General features: G+C 41.4%; 1 protein-coding gene across 1 annotated transcript; it reads left to right on the forward strand.

The window, feature by feature from the left end:
* Window positions 1–1,708: 1,708 nt before the first annotated feature.
* Window positions 1,709–21,814, forward strand: TRIM4 (tripartite motif containing 4). The gene is made up of 6 exons (XM_069486497.1): window positions 1,709–2,219; window positions 9,224–9,319; window positions 10,035–10,265; window positions 15,763–15,785; window positions 16,045–16,142; window positions 20,136–21,814. Exons 1-6 carry the CDS (start codon window positions 1,827–1,829, stop codon window positions 20,717–20,719), a joined length of 1,425 nt encoding a protein of 474 aa, XP_069342598.1. The 5' UTR covers window positions 1,709–1,826; the 3' UTR covers window positions 20,720–21,814.
* Window positions 21,815–21,908: the final 94 nt, after the last annotated feature.

Below are 21,908 nucleotides of genomic sequence, written 5' to 3' on the forward strand. Positions count from 1 at the left end.
TCAAAAAAAAAAAAAAAAAAAAAAAAGAATCGTAGTGATTATTTCTTTGATTGAACCTTGGCTGATATACAGACTTATAGACATTTTGTGATGCAGAAAATTGTGAATTAGGGAGCCTCAATTATTCTTAGTAAAGAAGAAGGTCATCTCAGGAGTATGGCAGGACAGAAGACATAAGGGCTGCTATAGTTTGGATATTTGGCCCTTCAAAACTCATATTGTAATTTGATCCCCAATATTGGAGGTGGGGCCTAGGGGGAGGTGTTTGGGTCATAGAGGTGGATCCCTCATGGATGGCTTAATGCTGTCCTTGTGGTAATGAGTGAGCTCTCCCTCTGTTAGTTTTCATGAGAGCTGGTAGTTAAAAAGAGCTTTGCACCTCCCTCCCATTTTCTCTCTTGCTTCTACTCCTGTCAAGTGATCTTTGCATGCCAGGCCCCCTCCACTTTCCACTGTGAGTGAAGGCAGCATGAAGCCCTTACCAGAAGCCAAGCAGATACTGGTGACATGCTTCTTGTACACCCTGCAGAACTGTGAGCCAAATAAACCTCTTTTCTCTATAAATTATCCAGTCTTAGGTATTCCTGTATAGCAACACAAATGAACTAAGACAAGGATCTTAAGGAATTTACCTGAAAAGATTTAAATGATTACTGAGGGGGGAACAAATACTTTGCAGGAATGCAGTGACTTCCCATCCAACACGTAGGCAGATATATAGACAGACACACACTCACCACAAATACTCATGGTAGATATCAGTAACTGATCAAGAAATTTTTTTCCTGCTTGGTCTATATTAAAGACTCAGATTCCTTTTCAATATAGTATTTCAATTTGCAAAGAAAATACAGTTATTAGTTGTATAATTTGAATGTTTTAAAAGTAGATATTCTATGGAACTTTTATTGATAACCTCAAAACAGAAATCTCAGGAACCCCTTTTTCAAATCATTTAATCATACTGAGCAAATTATTACGGGAAAGGCAGTATCTGATATTGGGACACAAGAAGAATGAGAAATCTGTTAAATAAGCAGGAGGCTATTAGTCTAAGGCTGTCCTATATAACAACCTACAACCTATCTTAGGACATAAACAAACTGAAACCTAACTTAGTATATACATTTTTTACAGCAAATAGCTGGTGTCAGTCAATCACAACAGCTGAGCTTCAGCCAGTAACAGGCAACCAACTGATCAGACCATGCCCCAATAAGGCAAATACCTCATCACATTATGACCAAATTAGGCAGACGCCTACCTGTAGCCAATCAGGTGATGGCTCTACTTTGCTTCCTATAAAAGCTAGCTAGCTGCTCACATTGCTGGGCAGAGCTCGCCGAACCTCTTCTGGTTTTGAGTGATGCCCAATTCATGGTTTGTTCTTTGCACAAATAAATTCCGTTAAATTTATTGGTCTAAAGTTTTTTTAACAAATCTCATTCATGAGAAAAGGAATAAAGTGGGAAGAATAAAAAGAAAGTGCCTCAGAAATACAAGATAAAAAATCCATTGATGAGAAATATATAATTCCCTCCCCGCTGGGCTCCACTGGACACCTCGCGGGAGCTGCACTCCAGTGCCCCACCCAAGTCCTCTCTAGGCTTTCCGGGAGATCCCCGCTTCTCTATTGTTGTCTGGGGGAGCCGCCCGCCGTCCCGTCACGCCCCGCGCTCATACCCGGAAGAGAGATTGCGCTGTCCGCTCAGGGTCAAGGCCGCTGCCCGCGGGTCCCAGGGCAACTGGGCTCTCCGGGACAGCCACATTTTGTGGGCCCCTCCCACGCCTCAAGTAGGACCCCGGCTCTGGAGCAGAGAAGCGGCATGGAAGCCGAGGACCTTCAGGAGGACCTGACCTGCTCCATCTGCCTGGACTATTTCGAGGACCCGGTGTCCATCGAGTGCGGCCACAACTTCTGCCGCGGCTGCCTGCGCCGCAGCTGGACGCCGGGCGGCGGCTTGTTCTCCTGCCCCGAGTGTAGGCAGCCGTCAGCGCCCGCTGCGCTGCGGCCCAACTGGGCCCTGGCCAGGCTGACGGAGAAGACTCGGCGCCGGCGCAAGGGCCCCGTGCCCCCGGGCCTGTGCAGCCGCCACTGGGAGCCGCTGCGGCTCTTCTGCGAGGACGACCAGCGGCCCGTGTGCTTGGTGTGCAGGGAGTCCCAGGAACACCAGGCCCACTCCTTGGCGCCCATCGATGAGGCCTTCCAGAGCTACCGGGTGAGCTGGCCGTTGCGGTTACTGTTACCGGGCTGCCGTATTGCCTGAGAATGCTTACTTAATTCTCAGAAAATGTCCAGGAAGTGGCTGTCATTCTCACTGGAAGCATGAACCTCCCCCCCTCCCCCCCCCCCCCCCCGAAACTCAGATAAGTTAAGCGACATACGGATCTGGATCGCAGAGCTGGGGTTGTACCTGAGATTAGGGGAGAGGGGTGATGCATGCTTCAGCAATCATTCTGCAGAATTTTCAAGGGAGCCACTAGGGAGCTCCTAGTTAATACAAAAACATATGAGGGTGTGTACCAGTGCTGTCCAATAGGAACATGATGTGAACCACATAAGTAATTTGAAATTTTTCTAGTAGTACAAGAAAATAGATGATGTTAATTTTAATAATACATTTAACTCAATTATCCAAACTACCATTCAATGTTAATTGATATAAAAATTATCAATGAGATAGTTTACATCCTTTTTTTCATAGGAGGTCTTTGAAATTGGTATTCATTTTACATTTACAGCACAAACCAGTTTGGACTATCTACATTTCAGGTGCTTGTGTGGCCGATGGATGCTGTATTGGACAGTGCAGGTCTATACCCATGGAAGCCATAGCTATGGCTTGGGAAAAGCCTGGCTTGGAATGATGAGGATGGGTTTTGTTACTAGCTTCCTTTATCAGTTGGGAAAATCACTTAACATTTGAATTTGGGGATTGTCTGTCCTACCTATCTCAGGGGTTAAGAAGCTTCAGTTGCAGAAGTCAGTTTGCCTTCCTCTGCTCCAGCCACACTGGCTTTCTTGCTTTTGTTTCAAGTCTGTTCTCTTTACCCACATCTTCCATCCTTTAGATCCTTTTAGCTTTTAGCTTGAAGACCTTCCTTGATCATCCTTTCCAGAGTAGCCCCACCCCCTTCCATTACTGGCGGTGTAACTCCAGTGGTCTCCAACAGAATTGATATTCAGTAAGTACACAAATACACAAATTTAATGATGCAATAAAAATGTTTTGTAAGCTGTAATATGCTGTACAGTTTTATGCTGACTATGAACAGGAAAGCCAGATGCAAAGCCAAATTAGAAAGTGTGTATTCATTCCTTCATTCAGTAATCTTTATTGATGCTGGTCATGTGCCAAACATTGTTCTGGAAATCTGAACATAAATGGATGAGAAAGACATGGGCGTTGTCTTGTAAGGGACACAAGCCTGTAGACCATTAATTTTAGCATGTGTGAGAGTTGTTGGCATGTTTACCAAGTATATGAAAGGTCTGAGGTTGGAGTGATCAGTGACAAGTGAGGAAAGGCTCGACAGAGATGTTAAACATGAACTTTAGCTCTTGAAGGGTGAGTACAGGTAGGGAAGAGGGTATTTTAGCCCACAGGAACAGCATACTTAAAATGTTGTGGTGTGGAATAGTGTGTGCTGTGTGAGAGGACTGGAGCTTGCTCAGTACTGCTGGAGTGTGGAGCATGGGAGGGACGATGGTGGGAATTGAGGCTGAAGAAAGAGGAAGGGCCTTGTCATGAAGAATCTTGTTTACCACACTAAAAAGATTGGACGCTTTCTCTTTCGAGCAGTGGCGAGTCATTAAAGGGTTTTAAGGCAGGGAATGATATGATCAGTTTTTCTCTTTTTTTAGAAAGATTACTTTGGTATCCATGTGGATGAATGGAGAAGATGAATTAGGCTGCTGTTGTGCCATTTTAAGCGAGAGGTAATATGGACCTGAATTAGTGCAGGGCAGGGGTGAAGGAGAAGAGGTGATGGATTGGTTATGAGCTTGAGTTAAATGGCTTGTGACTAACTGGACTTGGAGGGTGAGAGTAATCTTGGGTGGTAGTCCAGATTTCTGCTTCTGATGCCAGGTAGATGATTATGGGGTTAACTGAGGTAAGGTACACAGGAGGAAGAATAGGCTTAGGATAGAAAATTCTGTGCTTGTTTTGGGATATGTTGAGTGTGAAGTAACTGTGACAGGAAGTCCATGGAAGAGGGACAGGAGGTGGGGGGCCTAAGAGGCTAGAGACAATATTTTAGAAGTGTTAGCCTGTTCTTGAAGTCCTGGAAGAAGTAAGCAGATGAGATTCTGCCAGGGGTACCACATAGAGAGTAAAAAAAGACAGGCGTGAAGAGAAGCTTGTGAAAGACCAGTGGTTAGTAGCTGGCAAAAGAGATGGAGAGGACCCATCAGAGAAATGTGAAGGGAAAAATACATTTGTGGGTGAAGGCTGAGAAAAATGTAAGTGGATGGTTATGCAAGCGAAACATAGCCCTTAAGTCATCAATCATTAGCAACAGTAATAATGTTAATGATAGTTAATTCTTTATTACTTATGCACTACCCATAGTTTTAAACATTTTTCATGTTGTAATTCTTTAATCCTCATAGGAATCCTATTATGTGAATTCTATTTCCTTTTTATAGATGAGGCAACTATGGCAAAGAGATGTGAGGTTACTTGTCCAAGAGCTTCCAAGAGCTAGGAAGTGGCTAAGCTTGAACTGAGGTCCTTTACCCCCAAATCCATTACACTTTTCACTCTGCCATAACTAATCTGAGAATCTCGGAAGAGGTGGGATTTGGGGATTAAGCAAAATAGTCCAACTGGACAGGGGTGAGTGGGACACTGGAGTGGGCTGAATGTCACAGTGTTGACTGGGCAGGTGTTGAGGAGTCAGATTATTAGGCAGAATTCCCTGATATCTGCCCTTCTCTGCATCCTCCTCTGCTTAGTCACTACTCCATTTATCCATCTTTCATTCCATCCCAAGTTAGTTAGAAAAGCATCAAGTTGCTCTTGGGTGGAGCTAACCTGTTTCCAAGCATACCATTCTCAGCGTATACTCAGGTGGACTGACTATCTCTTAAAAGTTGGACAGTTGGAAAAGTTAGGTGTTCCTAAATCTATGGAAAGTATCCCCATTCTACACCTGTTATGGTGGGGGTAGAAAAAGAGAAAACGGAGAAATAGCTTCATAAACCTCAGGATGCAAATTGTTTGCATGGAAAAGGCTTCCAAGCACAGCTCTTATCCCCTCATGCCCATATTTAGTCCTCTGACTCTGGTAGCTAATCCCTCCATTCTATTCATTTAACAAATAAATTTATTGAGTACTGGTTTTGTGTCGGACACTGTTCCATAGCACAAGACACAGCACCGGGAATCCAGTGGTGACCAAGACAGGTAAAGACTTTGCATGGAGCGCACAGCCCAGCTGGGCTGGGATGGGAGGTAAACAATAGACAGATGAAATAATCACCGATTGTGATGCTTGCTGTCAAAGAAGAAAGTGCTATGCCAGAGGAGTAGCAGGGGCTTTAATGAGGTGAGTAGAGTTTTCTTTGAGGCTGTGACATTTCAGTTGAGACTTGATGGGCAAGAAGGAGTCAGCTATCTGAGGAACTGTGGGAAGAACATTCCAGGCAGTGGACAGCAAATGAAAAGACCCTGAGGCTAGGAAGAGCTGGTTATATTTATGGGACTGAAAGAAGGTCTGTGGACCTGGGGCACAATGAGCACTGGGAAAAGTAGCATGAGATGTGATGCGAGGTGTAGGCCAGGGCTGGCTTATGTCAGGCCATGATTAGATGATTGAATTTTCTTGGTGAGGAGGGAAGCCAATGAAGAATCTTTAGGAGGGGAGTGACAAGATCTGATTGGTTTTTATTGTGGCTGCTCTGTGGATATTGGATGAGAGAAGGATAAGACTCCGAGTAGGAGGACCAGTCAGGAGGTTATTGTAGGTGTCCAGACAAGAGATGATGGTGGCTTAAACTAGGCGGTGGCAGTGGGGATGGCAAGTAGGCAGATTTGAGGTTTATTTCAGAGGTAGACTTACCTGCCTGGATTGACTGCAGTGACTGGAATTCACAGAACGTAGGAGCTAGGATGGTATTTAAGAGACATTTAGTCCAGTTGTCTTCATTTTCTAGCTAAGGAAGCTGCCAGCCAGGAAATGTGTGAGGCTGATTTGCTCACAGAGACACGGCTAGTTGAAGGTCTATACTGAAACTCAGATCTTCTGCTTTGAAGTTTAATGTTGTTTGAACTATTAATACATGATCCCAATCAGTAAATGTCTTCATTCTATAAGTGTATGCTCTTTTATTATGCTTATGTTTTTATGTACATACAATTTTCTGATTAAATGAAGAGAAAGTGATTTTTTAAACTTCTCTTACCTCTAACTCAGCTTTGAAATGCTTGGTGTTGTCCTCCTGCCATCTCGAGGCAGTTTCTGTTTTTGCAGGAAAGGTGTTGTCTAATTTTCCCCAAAGCGTTGCCAGATTAACTCAGGTCCCAGTTTAGATCCCAACTGTGACAAGATTCAAAAAGTCTTAGGTGGAATCTTGAATAATAGAATCATATGAGATAATTTATGCATTATGGAATTGTTAAAAGGCTTTTTAAAAAATCGAAAATCTCTATTTAAAAGGTTTTTTTTTCATTATCAAAGTTTCAAAAAATCTTGGTCATATTTAAAGGAGCTACATATCTCATTGCAAGCTTCAAATTTGACAGTGATCACAAAGTGGCAGTTATTAATAATCGAGTAACAGTAAAATTACATGAGATAGCTTACTGAGTAGCAGGGTTATATACCAATTTAAGTTAACCACTAGGAATAGTAAATAGATTACATAATGTTAGGAAAAATTATGGCAGAAAGACAACAGCACAGACGTTATTGTGCTACTTAACAGAACTGTATAAATCCCTTTTATAACCTAATTTTATTTTTTCCTATTTCATTTTATCATGAAATTTTCAAGCATACATCAAAGTTAGAAGAATTTTAGAACACCAGTAAACCCACGTCTAGATTCTACCATTAGCATTTTACTTGACTTGTTTATCACATAGCCGTCTGTCTGTATCCCTCTCTGCAACCATCATTTCCCATTTCCTTTTTAAGCTTTTTAAATTCAAATGCAAACAAAATACTTCAGAATGTATATAATTAATCAGATCTAACATTTGTTTATGGTATTTTTTTGAGGTAAAATTTAATACAATAAAATACACAGATCTCAAGTGTACATTTGCTGAGCTTTGACGAATGCACGCACCTGGATAACCGAAGCCCTTCTCAAGATAAAGAATGTTACCATCACCCGGAGACTTTCTTCATGCCCTTTCCCAGTTATTCTCTGCTCTCTTCCCCCACCCAGTGCAACCACTGTTCTGACTTTTTTCCCAACACAGTTTTCTTATTCCAGAACTTCATATAAATGGAATTATGGAAAAATGGATTCCATATAAATGGAATCCATATAAATTGAATAATTATGTAATTATTAATTTATAATTATATAATAACAGCCAACTTTGCTGTTGTCAGTCTTTTAAATTATTTAACTTTATTTTAACCATTGTCATTTGTAAATGATTGGAATAAAAGTTATACCTATTAGTTTTTGTTATCCTCTTAGGAAGAATTTTTTAAAACGTTGTACAGCTTATTCCTTAGTTGTATTCACGTCTTTCTTTTCCTTTTAGGTTTTTATTTTGACATCCATTCAGACTTACAACACATTGCCCTAGGTCACCCTTCAGCATTTGACACTATTCACCTGTTTTTTAATTTAAATTTTCTCTTCCTTTGGAATGTAAGAAACTGTTAGTCCTTGGTTTTTCACCAACTGCCATTTATATGGATTCCTTTGCAGGATTTTCATCCTCTGCATACCCCTTACATGTAATTGTTCCCAGTTCTAGCCTGTATCCTCTTCTTACTCTATAGAATCTTACAGGGTAATTTTACTTATACCTGTGACTTTAACTGCCACCTGTGCTTTAAACCCTAAATCTGCTTGTGCAGCACAGATCTCTTTCTTGACTCCTAACTGCCTGCATATCCGGTTGGATGTCCCATAGGCATCTCAAATTCAGTTGTTCAATGGGATTGATTTTCTTTCCTTCCATTTATATATTACTCAATTTCCTATATTTTCTAATTAGGTAAATAATCTACAATCCATCTAGTTACTCAAATCAGAATCCAAGTGCTATCGCTGGACCCCTTCTTCCTACAGGGATTTGGTCCTCAATTCCTATTGGTTTCCCTCTTGTTTGTTTCTCTGACCCATCTACTTCTGGCTCTGTGGTCATTCATGTCTGACATTCGGCTATCAGGCGCTGCCCCTCAACAGCCCACTTTGTCAGTGTTGATTGCTTACTTTATTTTTTCATAACTTATTTGTGTTTTTAAATTACAAAAATGGTGTATGTATGTTGTAGAAATTGAAACAAAATAAATTTATAAAATTTCTAGTCCCTTCCTACAACTTTCAAGCTATTCTTATTCCCCAGAAATAACCAGTGTTAATACTTAGGTGTATATCCTTCCAGATTTCTCTTCTGTTCACATACAAATATGCACACACATAAAAACACACATGTACACAGACATACATATTTATTCAACACAGAATTATATAATACATACTGTTTTACAGCTTGTTTAAACTTAATGCAACATGTATTTCATGTCAATATAGGGAGAGCTACCTGAAATTGATGCAGAGTATTAATATACCATAATTTGTTTTAATGTTTCCTTATGGGTGGATAATGAATAATGCTCTAGTGAACATTCCTTTACATATTGATTATTTTTGTTAATGTTTCATTGGATAGATCATTAGAAGTAGGATTATGCATATTTTAAATTTTGTTAAATCCTGCCAGTTGTCCTTCAAAAAGATGGCACCTTTTTACTTTCCTATTATTATGGTGCCAGAAGCCTTCTTCCTTGCCAGTACTAGATATTTGTTAATCCTTTAGCAGTTTTTAGTTTTTGCCAACTTACTAGGAAAACTCAGTATATTAATAGTGTGATGATTACAGACCAGAATAGTTCTTACCATAGGCCTGTGACTATCTTAAATATTTTCTCAATCTCATTCCCGTTTTGGATTAGGTGACATATAGCTCTTAAAAAATGAAGATGCATGGAGAGATGATTTCTTACCTATGTGTGTTTCTGCTGGCAGGAGAAACTTCTTCAGTGTCAGTGTAGTCTCACAGCCAAGATGAAGAAAGTCATGCAGTTACAGGACATGGAAGCGAAGAATACTACAAAGTGGAAGGTAATAGCAGGAGCTGTTGGGCATATCTTGTCCCTGAGGCCCTTTCAATCTGGAGCTGCTTGTGGAGTTTTGCAGGAAAGAGCTTTCAGGGTGTCATCAGAGGTCAGGTCTCTTGCAGATAAAGTGATGATGGGAGAGGAAGTATCTTTCCTTACTGACTTGTGGCTTCGGGCAATGTGAGTTCTGCACGCTTCATATCCATATCTCTACTTTCAGGTAGTGCCCCTCTCCTTCCTACTTTTCCTTAAATGCACTCTCTAGGTTGGAGTTGGTTTGGGATCGTGGTACTGTGGAAAGAAACAGATGAATGGACTTTCAGGGAGGCAAGTGTAAGTGGGAGGTATTATACACGCACGCGCGCACACACACACACTGGTGAAGATTTAACAAAACTAAACAGGTGTTCTGAGGGCCAAACTAAATAATAAATGTGAAAGTGCATTTTAGTTTAGAAAATATCCGAACAAGGGATTGCTTTCAGCAGTAGAGACTCAAATGTTAGGAAGAATGAATGAATACTGTATTGACTAGTACTAGGATATCATGTAGGTATAGATAAAGGAATAATGGAAATTTGTATTGGAATGGACAGGAGCTCTTCTAGAGGATTTGATTAGGATGGAAAAGACCATGGATTGCTGGGGAGTCCCGTGCAAGGAATTTAGGAGCAGAGGCCAGGTGGAACAAGGAATGAGCAAATGTCATGTGGCCATAGGTGCAGATGAAGAATCAGCGAATGAGAATCAGTACAGAGTTCTCAAAGCTGCACAACTTCCTGAATGAAGAAGAGCAACTGTTTCTTCAGAGACTGAACCAAGAAGAAGAAGAGACAAAGAAGAAACTGAATGAGAACATGTCAAGGCTCAATGAAATAATCATTTCCTTGAAGAAGCTCATCATAGAGGTTGGGGAGAAGAGCCAGGCCTCCACCCTGCAGTTGCTCCAGGTAAGACAGGCCCAGGAGGGGATAATCTCCCTCTTTATGGAGTTGTTAGTTAATATCACTGACTGAACTCCTTGCCTTTAGAGCTGAATGCCCTTTGTGGTGAGTGGGTTCAACAGAAGACATGTCTTCTCTTTGTTGGTAGTTGTGTACTATTGTCATTATACAATTAAAGAGTAAAAGATTCACCATTCAGAGGAAATTAATGTGATATTTAGATGTGCTGAGCTCAAGTAATATGAGATACTTAGATTCACATGGTCTAATAATTTAGGATTTGAAGCATATCTAAGATTTTCTGATTCATCTTATTTGTAAACTTATTCTGTATTAAACAGTAAAACAAAGCCAAGCATAAAACCACAAAGTGCATAATTGTATCAACAGTTATGAGAATTTACCTTTCTTGCTAATTTTTAATCATTACAGTGATAGCTTGATATAATATTGTTTTTATCCCCAAATTTTGATTGGTACCTTCATTTAAATAATATCTAATATCCAGCAACCTATAAAAGATCATAATTCTAACTCAGCACTTAAATTTGGGTCCTTATAACTTCTTTCAGTTTTGTTTTTCAGACTTTTTTATACTCATCTCTGCCTCTTGAATGACTGGGTTATCTCGAGAGCATGTCTTTAAGCTCAGATTCTTTCCTCTCCTTGGTTTAGCCTGTTGTTAAAGCTTTCTGCTGCATTTTGAAATTCCCTAAATGACTCTTTCATTTTTTTTTAAGTTCTATGATATCCTTTCTTATGTTGTCTAGTTCTCTAGTGGCTTTCATTGTTTTCATTGATTTCCTGAAATATTTTTTTGGCTTCATTTTGTTGGTTTTTAAGTTCCTATTCAATTCCAGTCATCTTATTTGCAACCCATGTTCTGAATTCCATTTCTGTCATTTTGGCACTTTCCTTGTGGGTGGAGTCCACTGCGGTAGCTCCACTGAGTTCCACTGGGATTGTTGAGCTATTTTGTTTTTACCTGTTGCCAGGGTTCTTTTGTTGGTTTCTTCTCATCTGGCTCTGGGTTAATAAGATTGCAGGGCACCCATTCTCTTTTGCTGGGGACTCTCTCAAACCAAGTCCAGGGGTGATGGCTGCTCAGGGTTGGGTGGTCTTGAGTGAAGTGTTGGACCTTGGGGAGGTTCTGCCAGCCCAGTGGTAGTGGTGGGGACTCAGTAGTCGGGTCTCGGGGTCCATGCACAATTCTGGAGTCTCAGGTGGAGCTGTAGGCTTGGCAGGGGCCCTGGAGCCACAGGGGCGGAGCCTCAGACTCAGGCACAACGAGAGCTTCTGAGTTGGCTCTGGAGGTTTTGGGGTTAGAGCTACCCATATTGGGGGCTGGTCCACCAGTATGGGGACTCCTGATGCCCAGTCATGCAGTCTCAACTGCCCAGGGTCTGTAGGCAGGCCCACGCTGCTGTTCAGCCAGGTTCTCCCTCCACACCTAGGACCCACTGAAGCAGTAGCCCCAGTCTTCCCAAGTGGTGACTGTGGCATCTGGGGCTCCTCCTCTGTTCAGCCCCTACTCTGGGGAGGAGGTGTGCTCGGCCCCCAGTCACAAGGCACAGCACAGGGTAGCATCTATTGCCTCCCTAGCTCGGTGGGGGTGATGCCAAGGCTGTTGCTGTGGTTGGGTCCTGTGCAGACCTGCCTCTGTGCACCAGAATGATCAGGATGATGTCAGTTGCAGACACCTGGGATTGGCAGGCACCAGATCTCTGCTACACCTGCTTTCTGAGGCAGTGTCTCTGCACGGACTCTGAGCAGCTGCCCGATCAGCTCAGAGGTCTGCAGTGGAGGAGGCAGACCTCTCACAGATCCAGCTGCCTGTAACTTTTGCTTCCCTCCTAAAAACCAGTGTCCCCTCGGGTTGCTTCTATCCTGCTGTCCTCCCCTCTTCCAATCAGTGTGAATTGTACTGGGACCCCTAGCTTAATCTCCGAGATGGTGGGTGATGCTTGTGAGTAAGAATCGGCCATGCCCTGTTTGACTGAGTTGGTAGATGCTGTAATGACCTATAGAGTTGTTCTCCCTGTCTGTCAGTGGTTGATACTTGCAGGAGAAAGCCAACTGCAGAGATGTTCTTTTGTGCTTGTAATAAGCTCTAGCCCTTTGGATGGAGCACTTGAGTGCCCCAGGCTATGGGAGGGGCCTTGTAACTCCAAGGGGGTTGCTTGATTTCCCCCCGCAGCAGAGTTGGGTGGAGGGGCAAGGCTGGGCGATCCTGGAAGGCTTTGCAAAGCCTAGGCAGGGCTCGTAGGCTGTTCTCCTGGCCACGAAGGGGAGCCGCTGGGATGAGGGTTGTGACTGGCTGTCCAAACCTGGAATGCAGCTTGTGACAGAGGCTGCACTTCCCAGACTGGCTGTGGGAAGTGAGCTCTGCCCTTCTTGCCTTGTCCCTGCCCTTGGGCACTTGAACAGGGGCAGTTGGTTGCTTTGGCCCAGCGGGCTGGGATCCTCCCCGCCTGGGGACCCTTCCTGGTATGACAGCGCAGCTTTGAGCCTCGCCATGGTTTCAGTGTTGTCATCTCGGTCCCTAGGAGGAATGTCGATGCTGGGTCTCCAAACCAGGAAGGCTGCTTGTGAGTGAGGGGCTGCAATTCGCAGATTAGCTGTGGGAAGTGAGCTCCACCCCTCTTGCCTTGTCCCTGCCCTCAGGTGCCTGAATGGTGCTACCCTTGGTTGCTGTTGCGCCTCAGGCTGGGATCTTCCCTGCCAGACCACCCTGGTCTGACAGCATGACTTTCCTATGTGTGTGGGGGGATAGGCGCTTTCCCAGATCGCTGTGTCTCAGATGCCCATAGTAGTCTCCCACCAGTTCCACCCATGTGGGTTTCTTCGCCTCCTGATTCCAGCTCCCACCCCCCCCCCCACCCTGTGTTCCCCCCACAACCTGCTAGAGTCCTGGGGGCACAGGATCCAGCCTCCGTGTCTGACCCAGTGGTGTGTGTCTCTGTGAAACGCTGGTAGGTAGGGAGCTCCCAGGTTGGGCACACCGGGTCTCCTGCAGGTCCTCAAAGGCAAAGACGGGCCCCAATCTCTGTGGAAACCTCGGACTGCAGGACGTGCCAGCAGGGGAGAGGCAGCTGCTTGCCAAATTCTTGGCTCAAACTGCACTCCCAGTTGTAGTGGGTCAGGGAGAGGTGGCAAGAAATGAGTCTGAATGGAAGAAAGCTGGCTCTCCAGCTTCTGGGGTCACTCTCCTTGGAGGGGAGCCCTGCACAGAATGTCCAAGCTCTGGGGTCATTCAAGTTCTCCCCACGATTCCATGGTTGCCGCAGTGCTTGGGCTTGTGGGGGTGGAAAAGCTTCCTAGTAACTTGGTAGCCCAGCTGATCACTGAATGCTTGTGAGTGGGAAAAAGGGATCCCCTCCCTCCGCCTCATCCCTTCACTGGGCTCTGAGCCTCTCTGGGTTTGGTCCTCACCATTATCTTTTTTTGCTTTATCCTCTTCCTTCTCTGCTTCAAAGTTTTCCTCTGTGAGGTCCCTGGCAGGCTCTGGCACTTCTCTTACTGACCTTCACCTGAGCTGAGTCCCCTCTCCTTTATCTGAAACCCTTCCTTCCTTCTGGGTCTGTCCAGCAAGTGATGTCTCTAGGCAGCCATCTTGCCCCTTTATTTCCACATCAGTAGTTTTCAATCAGGGTGATTTTGTTCTCCACAGGGCAATGTGGGGACATTTTTGGTTTTCACAACTCAGGATGGTTACTATTAGCGCCTAGCATTAATAGGGTGCTGTTAAACATCTTATGATACACAGTACACACCTCTCCCTGGCTCCCAGCAAAGACTTACCATCCCAAAATGTCAGTAGTGCTGAAGTGGAGAGACCTGCTGAATAGTACTGTATTCCATTGTATTAATACACCAAAAAAAATATTAGTCCTTTTTCTGTTGAGGGAAGCTTGGATTATTTCTAGATTTTAGTGTTATAAAAAACAGTTATGAATATACATGAACATCTTTTTTGTTCCACATTTGTCCACTTATCTATCAGTTATGTACCTATTAGAGCAATTCCTGGTCACAGGGCATGTATGTGTGTTCAGCTTTAGTAGATGATTCCAAACCATTTTCCAAAGTGGTTATATCAGTTTACACTATTAACCAGCAATGTGTTAGAGTTCCAGTTGCTCTGTATCCTCACCAATGCTTGGAATTGTCATTTCTTTAATTTTAGCTAACCTGAAAGGTGTGTAATGTTATCTCATGCCTTCAATCAGTACCTCCTCCCTTCCCCTGAAAGGTAGATGGCAGGGAATCACTCTGTGATTCTCCCCATGTACATGTTAATAAAATTTACATGCCTTTTCTCCACAAAAAAGGTAGGTGGCATTTTCCTGAGAACTAGTGAGATTGAGCACTTTCCTTATGGCAATTAACCATTTTTTAAAAAGAGTGCTTTCGATTTACAAAAAAGTTGAGAAGATAGTATAGGGAATTCCCACATCCCCCCTCACCCAGTTTCTCCTATTATTAATATTAACATGTTACATTAGTATGCTTCATTCATTACAATTGATGAACCAATGATACATTATTATTAACTAAAGTTTATAGTTTATTCACATTTCCTTAATTTTTATCTAATCTTCTTTTTCTTTTCCAGAATCCCAACTAGTATACCACATTAAACTTAGTTGTCATGTCTCTTCAGGCTCCTCTTGGCTGTGACAGTTTCTCAGATTTTTCTTGTTTTTGGAGATCTTGGCAGTTTTGAGGAGTGCTGGTCAAGTATATTGTAGGATGCCCCTGTATTGGAATTTGTCTAATGTTTTTCTCAAGATTTGACTGAGAAACCTATAACCATAGGTTTTTGAGAGGAACTGTATTTTTTAAACACACCATTAGCATTGACTAGCCAATATATTACTTAGAATTTTTGCATCTATTAATATGTTTTTAAGTGAAATGGGTCTATAATTTTTTCATGTATTTCCTTTAATGGCTTAAGGAACAAGGTATAGTCTCTTTAAATAAGTTGGGACAATTTTATATTTTTCTCTTTTTTTGTCACAACTTACGATAGGTATTTTTCAGTTCCCTAAAGTTTAGTAAAATTCACTTGTGTAAAAAACTCTTTGGACTCAGGCATTATAAAAGTGTCCTCGGTGATTATAACTTAAAAGTAATGTTGTTAAACAAAGGGAAGGAGAAGATTAGAAGGTCAAAGGTGGAGCTGCTAGGATGACGCCAGAGGGCAAGCAAAGAAGATGGCTCTGTGATGAAAGAAAATAGATGGCAAGGTAGGTGAGAAGCCAGGAGAGAGTTAATGTCATTGTGCCAAAGGAGAAAGAGTAGGGTTTCAAGAAAGGGATTGGTCAACATTGTCAAATAGTACAGAGGGGTCACATGAGAAAAAGGACAAGATTGTGTCAATCCATTGGCTTTGGCATGTGACATGAGCAAAAGCAACTGACAAAAACACCTGCTCACAGAGTTGTGTACCAGGTCTCAAGGCGAAGTTCTATAATTTCTTTCTTTCTTCTCTTCACAGAATCCAAAAGATATGTTGACCAGGTATGAGTTCCTGCTCTCTTATGGGGACCTGAGTAGAATGATAAAGACATAGGTTGAGCAGAGGGGAAATAGGGCCTGGGCTCCATAGATCCATCTGGGTGCACACTGAGGAGTCTGTGGAGGAAATGTTATACTGATCACTTTTGTGAGGAGGAGTGGGAACAAAAGTGATCTGAGCTTTGGGCTTGGAACTTTTTGGTTGGGAATTAGGGGTCTTGGCTGCACTAGTTATCTTCTAAGAAGAGCTATACTTTCTTAGGAGTGAGATGCAGGATGTGAACTGTTCCCTTGAAGTTCCAAAGGTGAAGACAGCATGCCAGCTACCAATGATGAAGGAAATGCTAAAGCGATACCAAGGTGAGCAGAATTTCTAGGACTTGGGGCTCCCTAGAAATCTTTCAAATAAGAGAATAAACAGAGAAGTCTGGAAAGGAAAGAGGAAATAGAGCATGCAGCTGATAAGAGTGTCAGGAAAAATTTTAATAATAAATGCATATATGCTTCATTCAAGAAACATTTATTTAATACACATTGTGTATTACAAGGTACTAGTGATACAAAAAGAGAGACCCATTCTCTTCTTCCTAGGAGTTCATAAGCAATTGGAGAGACAGACACATATAACTTGCTGTAATTTAGTAGGAGTCAGTGTTTGTCAGTGGTAATAAAACGTTACAGAAGTACAGAGAAAGGACTCTGTTGGGGGTGAAGTGGGGACGTTTTCACAGCAGAGGTGACAATTCTGGGATTTGAGGAATTAGTAGGAGTCTTGCTAAGTGGAAAATGGGGTATACTCTTCCAAGCAGAGGTAGCAGCATGAACTAAGGTGTGGAGAAAATGGAGGGGAGGCTATCCATTGTGGCCTAAAAGAAAGAGTTTATCCACACTAGACTACTTCAAGAAATGTTAAAGAGAGTTGTTCAGGTAGAAGGAAAATTATGCCAGATGGAAATCTTGTCTACTCAAAGGAATAAAAGAGCACTAGAAATGGTAATGACATGAATAAATGTGTCTTTTTTTTCATTATTTGAATCTCTTTAAAAAGTAGTTGTTACAGTAAGTTTATGTGTCAACCTCACTGGCCATTGAGTACCCAGGTATTTGGTCAAAAATTATTCTAGGTGTTTCTGTGAGGATGTTTTTGGATGAGATGAACATTTAAATCAGCAGACTTATGTAAAGTAGATTGCTGTCCATAATGTGGGTGGGCCTAACCCAGTCAGTTGAAGGCCTGAATAGAAGGAAAGGCTGACTTTTCCCCTGAGCAAGAGGGAATTCTACAGCAGATTGCCTTGGACTTCATCTGCATCATTGGCTCTTCCTCATGGCCTTTGAACTGGAACACTGACTCTTTCTGGGTCTTGAGCCTGCCGTCACACACAGCAGATTTAGAATTGCCAGTGACAATAATAACATGAGCCAATTCCTTGTAATAAATCTCTCATACATATATATCCTATTGGTTCTGTTTCTGTTGAGAATACTGACCAGTAGAGTAATTGACTAAACAGACAAAAAATAATGTATTGTGGAGTTTATAACATATGTATAAGTAAAAGCATGACGATAGTGTGAAGGTTGGGAGGGGAGAAATGGACATATACTATTACATGGTTCTTAGAACATATGTGAAATGGTATGGTATCTCTTAAAGGTAGACTGATAAATTAAATATGTATACTGTAAACCTTAAAGCAGCCACTAAAATAAATGATTTATAGCCAATAAATCAGTAAAGGAAATGAAGTGGAATCATAAAAAGATTAATCCTAAAGAAGACAGAAAGAAGAAAAAAAACAACAAATCGGACAAATAGAAAACAATTAGCAAGATAATAGACTGACACCTAATCATACTAATAATCACATTAAATCTAAATGGTCTGAATACCCTAATCAAAAGGCAGATTGGATTGCATAAGAAAAGCAAGACCCAACTATATGCTTCAAGAAACACATTAAATGTAAAGAGTCATATATATTTAAAGGAAAAGAATGGAAAGAGACATGTTAATGCTAGTCAGAAGAAATATGGAGTGACTATATTAGTGTCAAAGTAGATTTCAGAGCAAGGAATATTAGCAGAGATAAAGAAGGTCTTTTCCTCACAGTAGAGGGGTCAATTCATCAGGAAGACATAACAGTTCTAAACATGTAGGCACATAATGACAGAGCTTCAAAATATGTTAAGCAAAAATGAATAGAGCTGCAAAGAGAAATAGACAGTTACAGTTGGAGTTTTCAATACTTTAATAATTTTTAGAAGACATAGGCAGTAAATCAGCAAGGATATAGTAGACTTGAATAACATTATTAATCTGTTTGACCTGACTGATATTTATAGAACACTCCATCCAATAATTGCAGAATACACATTTTTTTTTAAGTGTATGTGGAACACTTTTCAAGATAGATCAAGGTGGCCATGAAACAAATTTCAATAAATGCAAAGTATTCAAGTAACACAAAATATATTGTCTGACTAATTAGTAGCAAAAATATCCTTGGAAAAAACCCCAAAATATTGGGAAACTAAGTAGCATACTTCTCAATAACACATGAATCAAAGAAGCAGCCAAAAGGGAAATTAGAAACTACTTTGAATGGAATGAAAAGGCAAACACAATATATCAGAATTTGTGGGATGCAGCTTAAGCATTACTTAAGGGGATATTTATAGCACTAACCACCTGTATGAGAAAAGTGAAGTTTCTCAAATCAATGACCTCAGCTTCCACCTTAAGACACTAGAAAAAGAAGAGCAAGTAAAGGCCAAAGTAAACAGAAGAATGGAAATGATAAAAATCAGAGCAGAAATCATTGCAATGGAATTAAAAACAACAGAAAAACCAATGAAAGCAAAAGCTGGTGCTTTGAGAATATCAATAAAATGATATACCCTTAACCAGAAAGATAGGAAAAAAGAAGGCATATATTACTAACATCAGGAATGAGAGAGGTGACATCATTACAGATTCTACAGATACTAAAAGGATAATAAGAGAATATTATGAGCAACTTTATTCCGATAAACCCGACAACATTGTTGAAATGGACAAAGTCCTTAAAAGACACAAATTACCAAACCTGACTCATGAAGAGTAATCTTACTTCTATTAAAGAAATAGGTGTTGTAGTTAAAAACTTTCCCAAATGGCTTCACTGGTGAATTCACCAAACATTTAAGACATAAATACCAATTCTACAGGAACTCTTATAAAAAAATGAAGACAAAGGGATATTTCTCAATTCTTTCTGTAAGGCCAACATTACCATACTACCGAAATCAGACAAAGACATTACAAGAGAAAACAACTATAGATCAATGTGTCTCATGAATACAGATAAAGATATTCTGAGAAAAATATTAGCAAATTGAATCCAACTGTGTATTAAAAGGATAATATATAATAATCACAATGAAGCAAGATTTTTTTTTCTTTTTCTTTTTTATTAGCAAGGCTTTGCTGTGCTCAGAAATGAATGAGATTTATCCCAGAAAAGCAGGGTTGGTTTAACTTTTGAACATCAATGTAATTTACCATATCATTAAACTAAGAAAGGAAAATCATGATTGTCTTAGTTGATACAGGAAAAGCATTTGCCAAAATCTAGTACATTCCTGATTTTTTTTTTAAAAAAGAACCTTAAAGTAAGCAGACAAGGAGAGTCTGAGGAGGAAGGGAATTTGCAGAGTTAAGGTGAGAGATGGGATAAAGGGAGTGGTGACAGGAGTGGAGAGGATGAAAAGAAAGTGATATATTTCAGAAGGAGAAATGATAGGACTTCGTGACTAATTAGTCTTTGAGAGTCAGAGGAAGAGAAGACTTAAGAATAAATTCAAGATTTGAAAGCATGAGTGTTTGTGTGGAGGTAATGCTCTGACAACTTAGAGAACATAGGATACAAGACATCTGCATGTAAGGGAGTTAGTCCCAAGAGGTAGAAAGGGGTATAGGATAATGAGTTCAGTTCTGTTAATCCCTCATCTACGTGACATCTGTGTGTACCCATACAAGAACCAGCTAGTCAAAAACCTTGGTTTTAGTCCTGAAACAAGTCAGAATTTGTTAATCTCTCTCCAGATTTTATGCTGATTGTGAAGACTTGAGTCATGAAATAATGAGCTCTCCATTTTCTGGGGCTTACCCTTTCAGAGCAGAAGGGAAATGAGGATGTCTGGTTGGGAGAAGCCATCCTAGGGCCTGCTAGGCCCAGCTGAGGAGTCATCCCTAACAGTGCTTATTGGGAGGAGCAGGAGGAAAGTGACATTCGAAAAGAGGGGCATTTCTGGAGGAGGGTTGGGGATAAGCTGCTGTATTACTTACCTCAACTCTCATTTTCTCTGCAGTGGCTGTAAATGTAGCTGAAGACACAGCTCATCCCAAACTTGTCTTTGCCCAGGAAGGGAGATATGTGAAAAATGCAGCATCAGAGAGTTCATGGCCAGTGTTTTCTACAGCATGGAACTACTTTGCTGGATGGAAGAATTCTCAGAAGACCACACACGTTGAGAGATTTCAACACTTACCCTGTGTTCTGGGAAAAAACGTTTTCACCTCAGGGAAGCATTACTGGGAAGTTGAGAACAGAGGTGGCCTGGAGATTGCTGTGGGGGTGTGTCAGGAGGACATCATGGGGATTACTGATAGTTCAAGTATGTCCCCCCATGTGGGAATCTGGGCTATTCATTGGAGTTCAGCTGGCTATCGGCCCCTAAAAAACCTGCTTTTAATTCCCCCCAACAAAGAACCAGCTGTTCACCGGGTGGGGGTTTACCTAGATCATGAGGCTCGCAGTGTCTCCTTCTACAGTGCCATGGATGGAGTGCACCTACATACTTTTTCTTGTTCTTTTGTCACCCGTCTCCGGCCGTTTTTTTGGTTAGGTCCATTAGCATCTTTAGTCATCCCACGAGTGACTGATGGGAAATGAGGCTATTCTTCCCCTGGTCCCAAATCCTTCCCTGTACCCTAGCTCAGTGACACACATCCCCTGACCCTCTTCTTTGGCTTCATATGTCCAGTCTCCTGGGTAGTCCATCTTCTGAGTCTCCCTAATTGAACCATTTGGTTTTCACCCTACATGTGCTTCAGAAGAGGCAGATCCATGGGAGGTAATTCAGGCCAGTGATGATGGGACAGGAAATTGTTCACAGTGCTTCTGGGGAATGTATTTGTAGCTTTAAGAAAGAGATGTTTTGGAAGACATAGCCCCACTTCTCATGTTAGCAGATATTTTGGAACCTAGGAGAATACAATAAGAGTGAAAAGGTGTAAGAAACATAGTCTTTGTTGCCCCAGTTAAAGTATTCGAATTTCCCTAATGTGAAGCTTCTTGCTATATGAGATAATTAATCCCTTCCCTTATTTTGTAAGGCAATTTCCATTTCCTTAGGTTACTTGCAGCATGAGGTACCCTAACTGGCACTATAGGCACATAGCGTGGACATCCCCTGGTATAGGCTTATCTCACTTTTTCTGCAATATGTCAAAGGTACAGAATCACTTTCTGTCCAGTCATGCAATGCCTCTTCTTTTCAGCAAGTACTGATGTCTCCCAGTTTTCCAGCTCAGAACCTTGAGGAAATTTCCCCTCTGCCCATGCTACTTGTTCTCTGTTCCTGACCATGTCTCTACCCTCAACCGTTTACTGTACATTTGTCAACTTCATAGGTTTTTTATAGGAGGTCATTCGTGTCGTAATGACCATGTTGAGAAACCTGTGTTAAATATCTACATTGTCCTGGCATCTTCATATAATGCAGCTTGAAATGAAGATGGAAATTTAAATCCTGTTTGTATAAAGGAGAATACTGAACACTTCAGAGTAACTAGCTCAGGATTGCTTAGCTGGTTAATAGGAATGTTGGGATTAAAATCCAGATTTGTGTGAGATGAAATCCCACACGCTATTCTACTCTACCTTTATGTGTAAATGTTTATTGAATGCTGATTGGGTGTCAGCATCATCTTTGTTTCAGGTTACTATTTTGTTATATGTTTTTATCCTGTATATGTTTTCCTGGCTTTACTTTCTGCTCTAGATTATATGTACTCAGAGGATTGTGACAATTACTGATAGTTATTTTAAAAATAGTGATTGTTTCTCTTTGGTATAAAAG

The sequence above is a fragment of the Eulemur rufifrons genome, chromosome 14 (genome assembly GCF_041146395.1).
Source record: "Eulemur rufifrons isolate Redbay chromosome 14, OSU_ERuf_1, whole genome shotgun sequence".
In the NCBI taxonomy this organism is placed as follows: domain Eukaryota; kingdom Metazoa; phylum Chordata; class Mammalia; order Primates; family Lemuridae; genus Eulemur; species Eulemur rufifrons.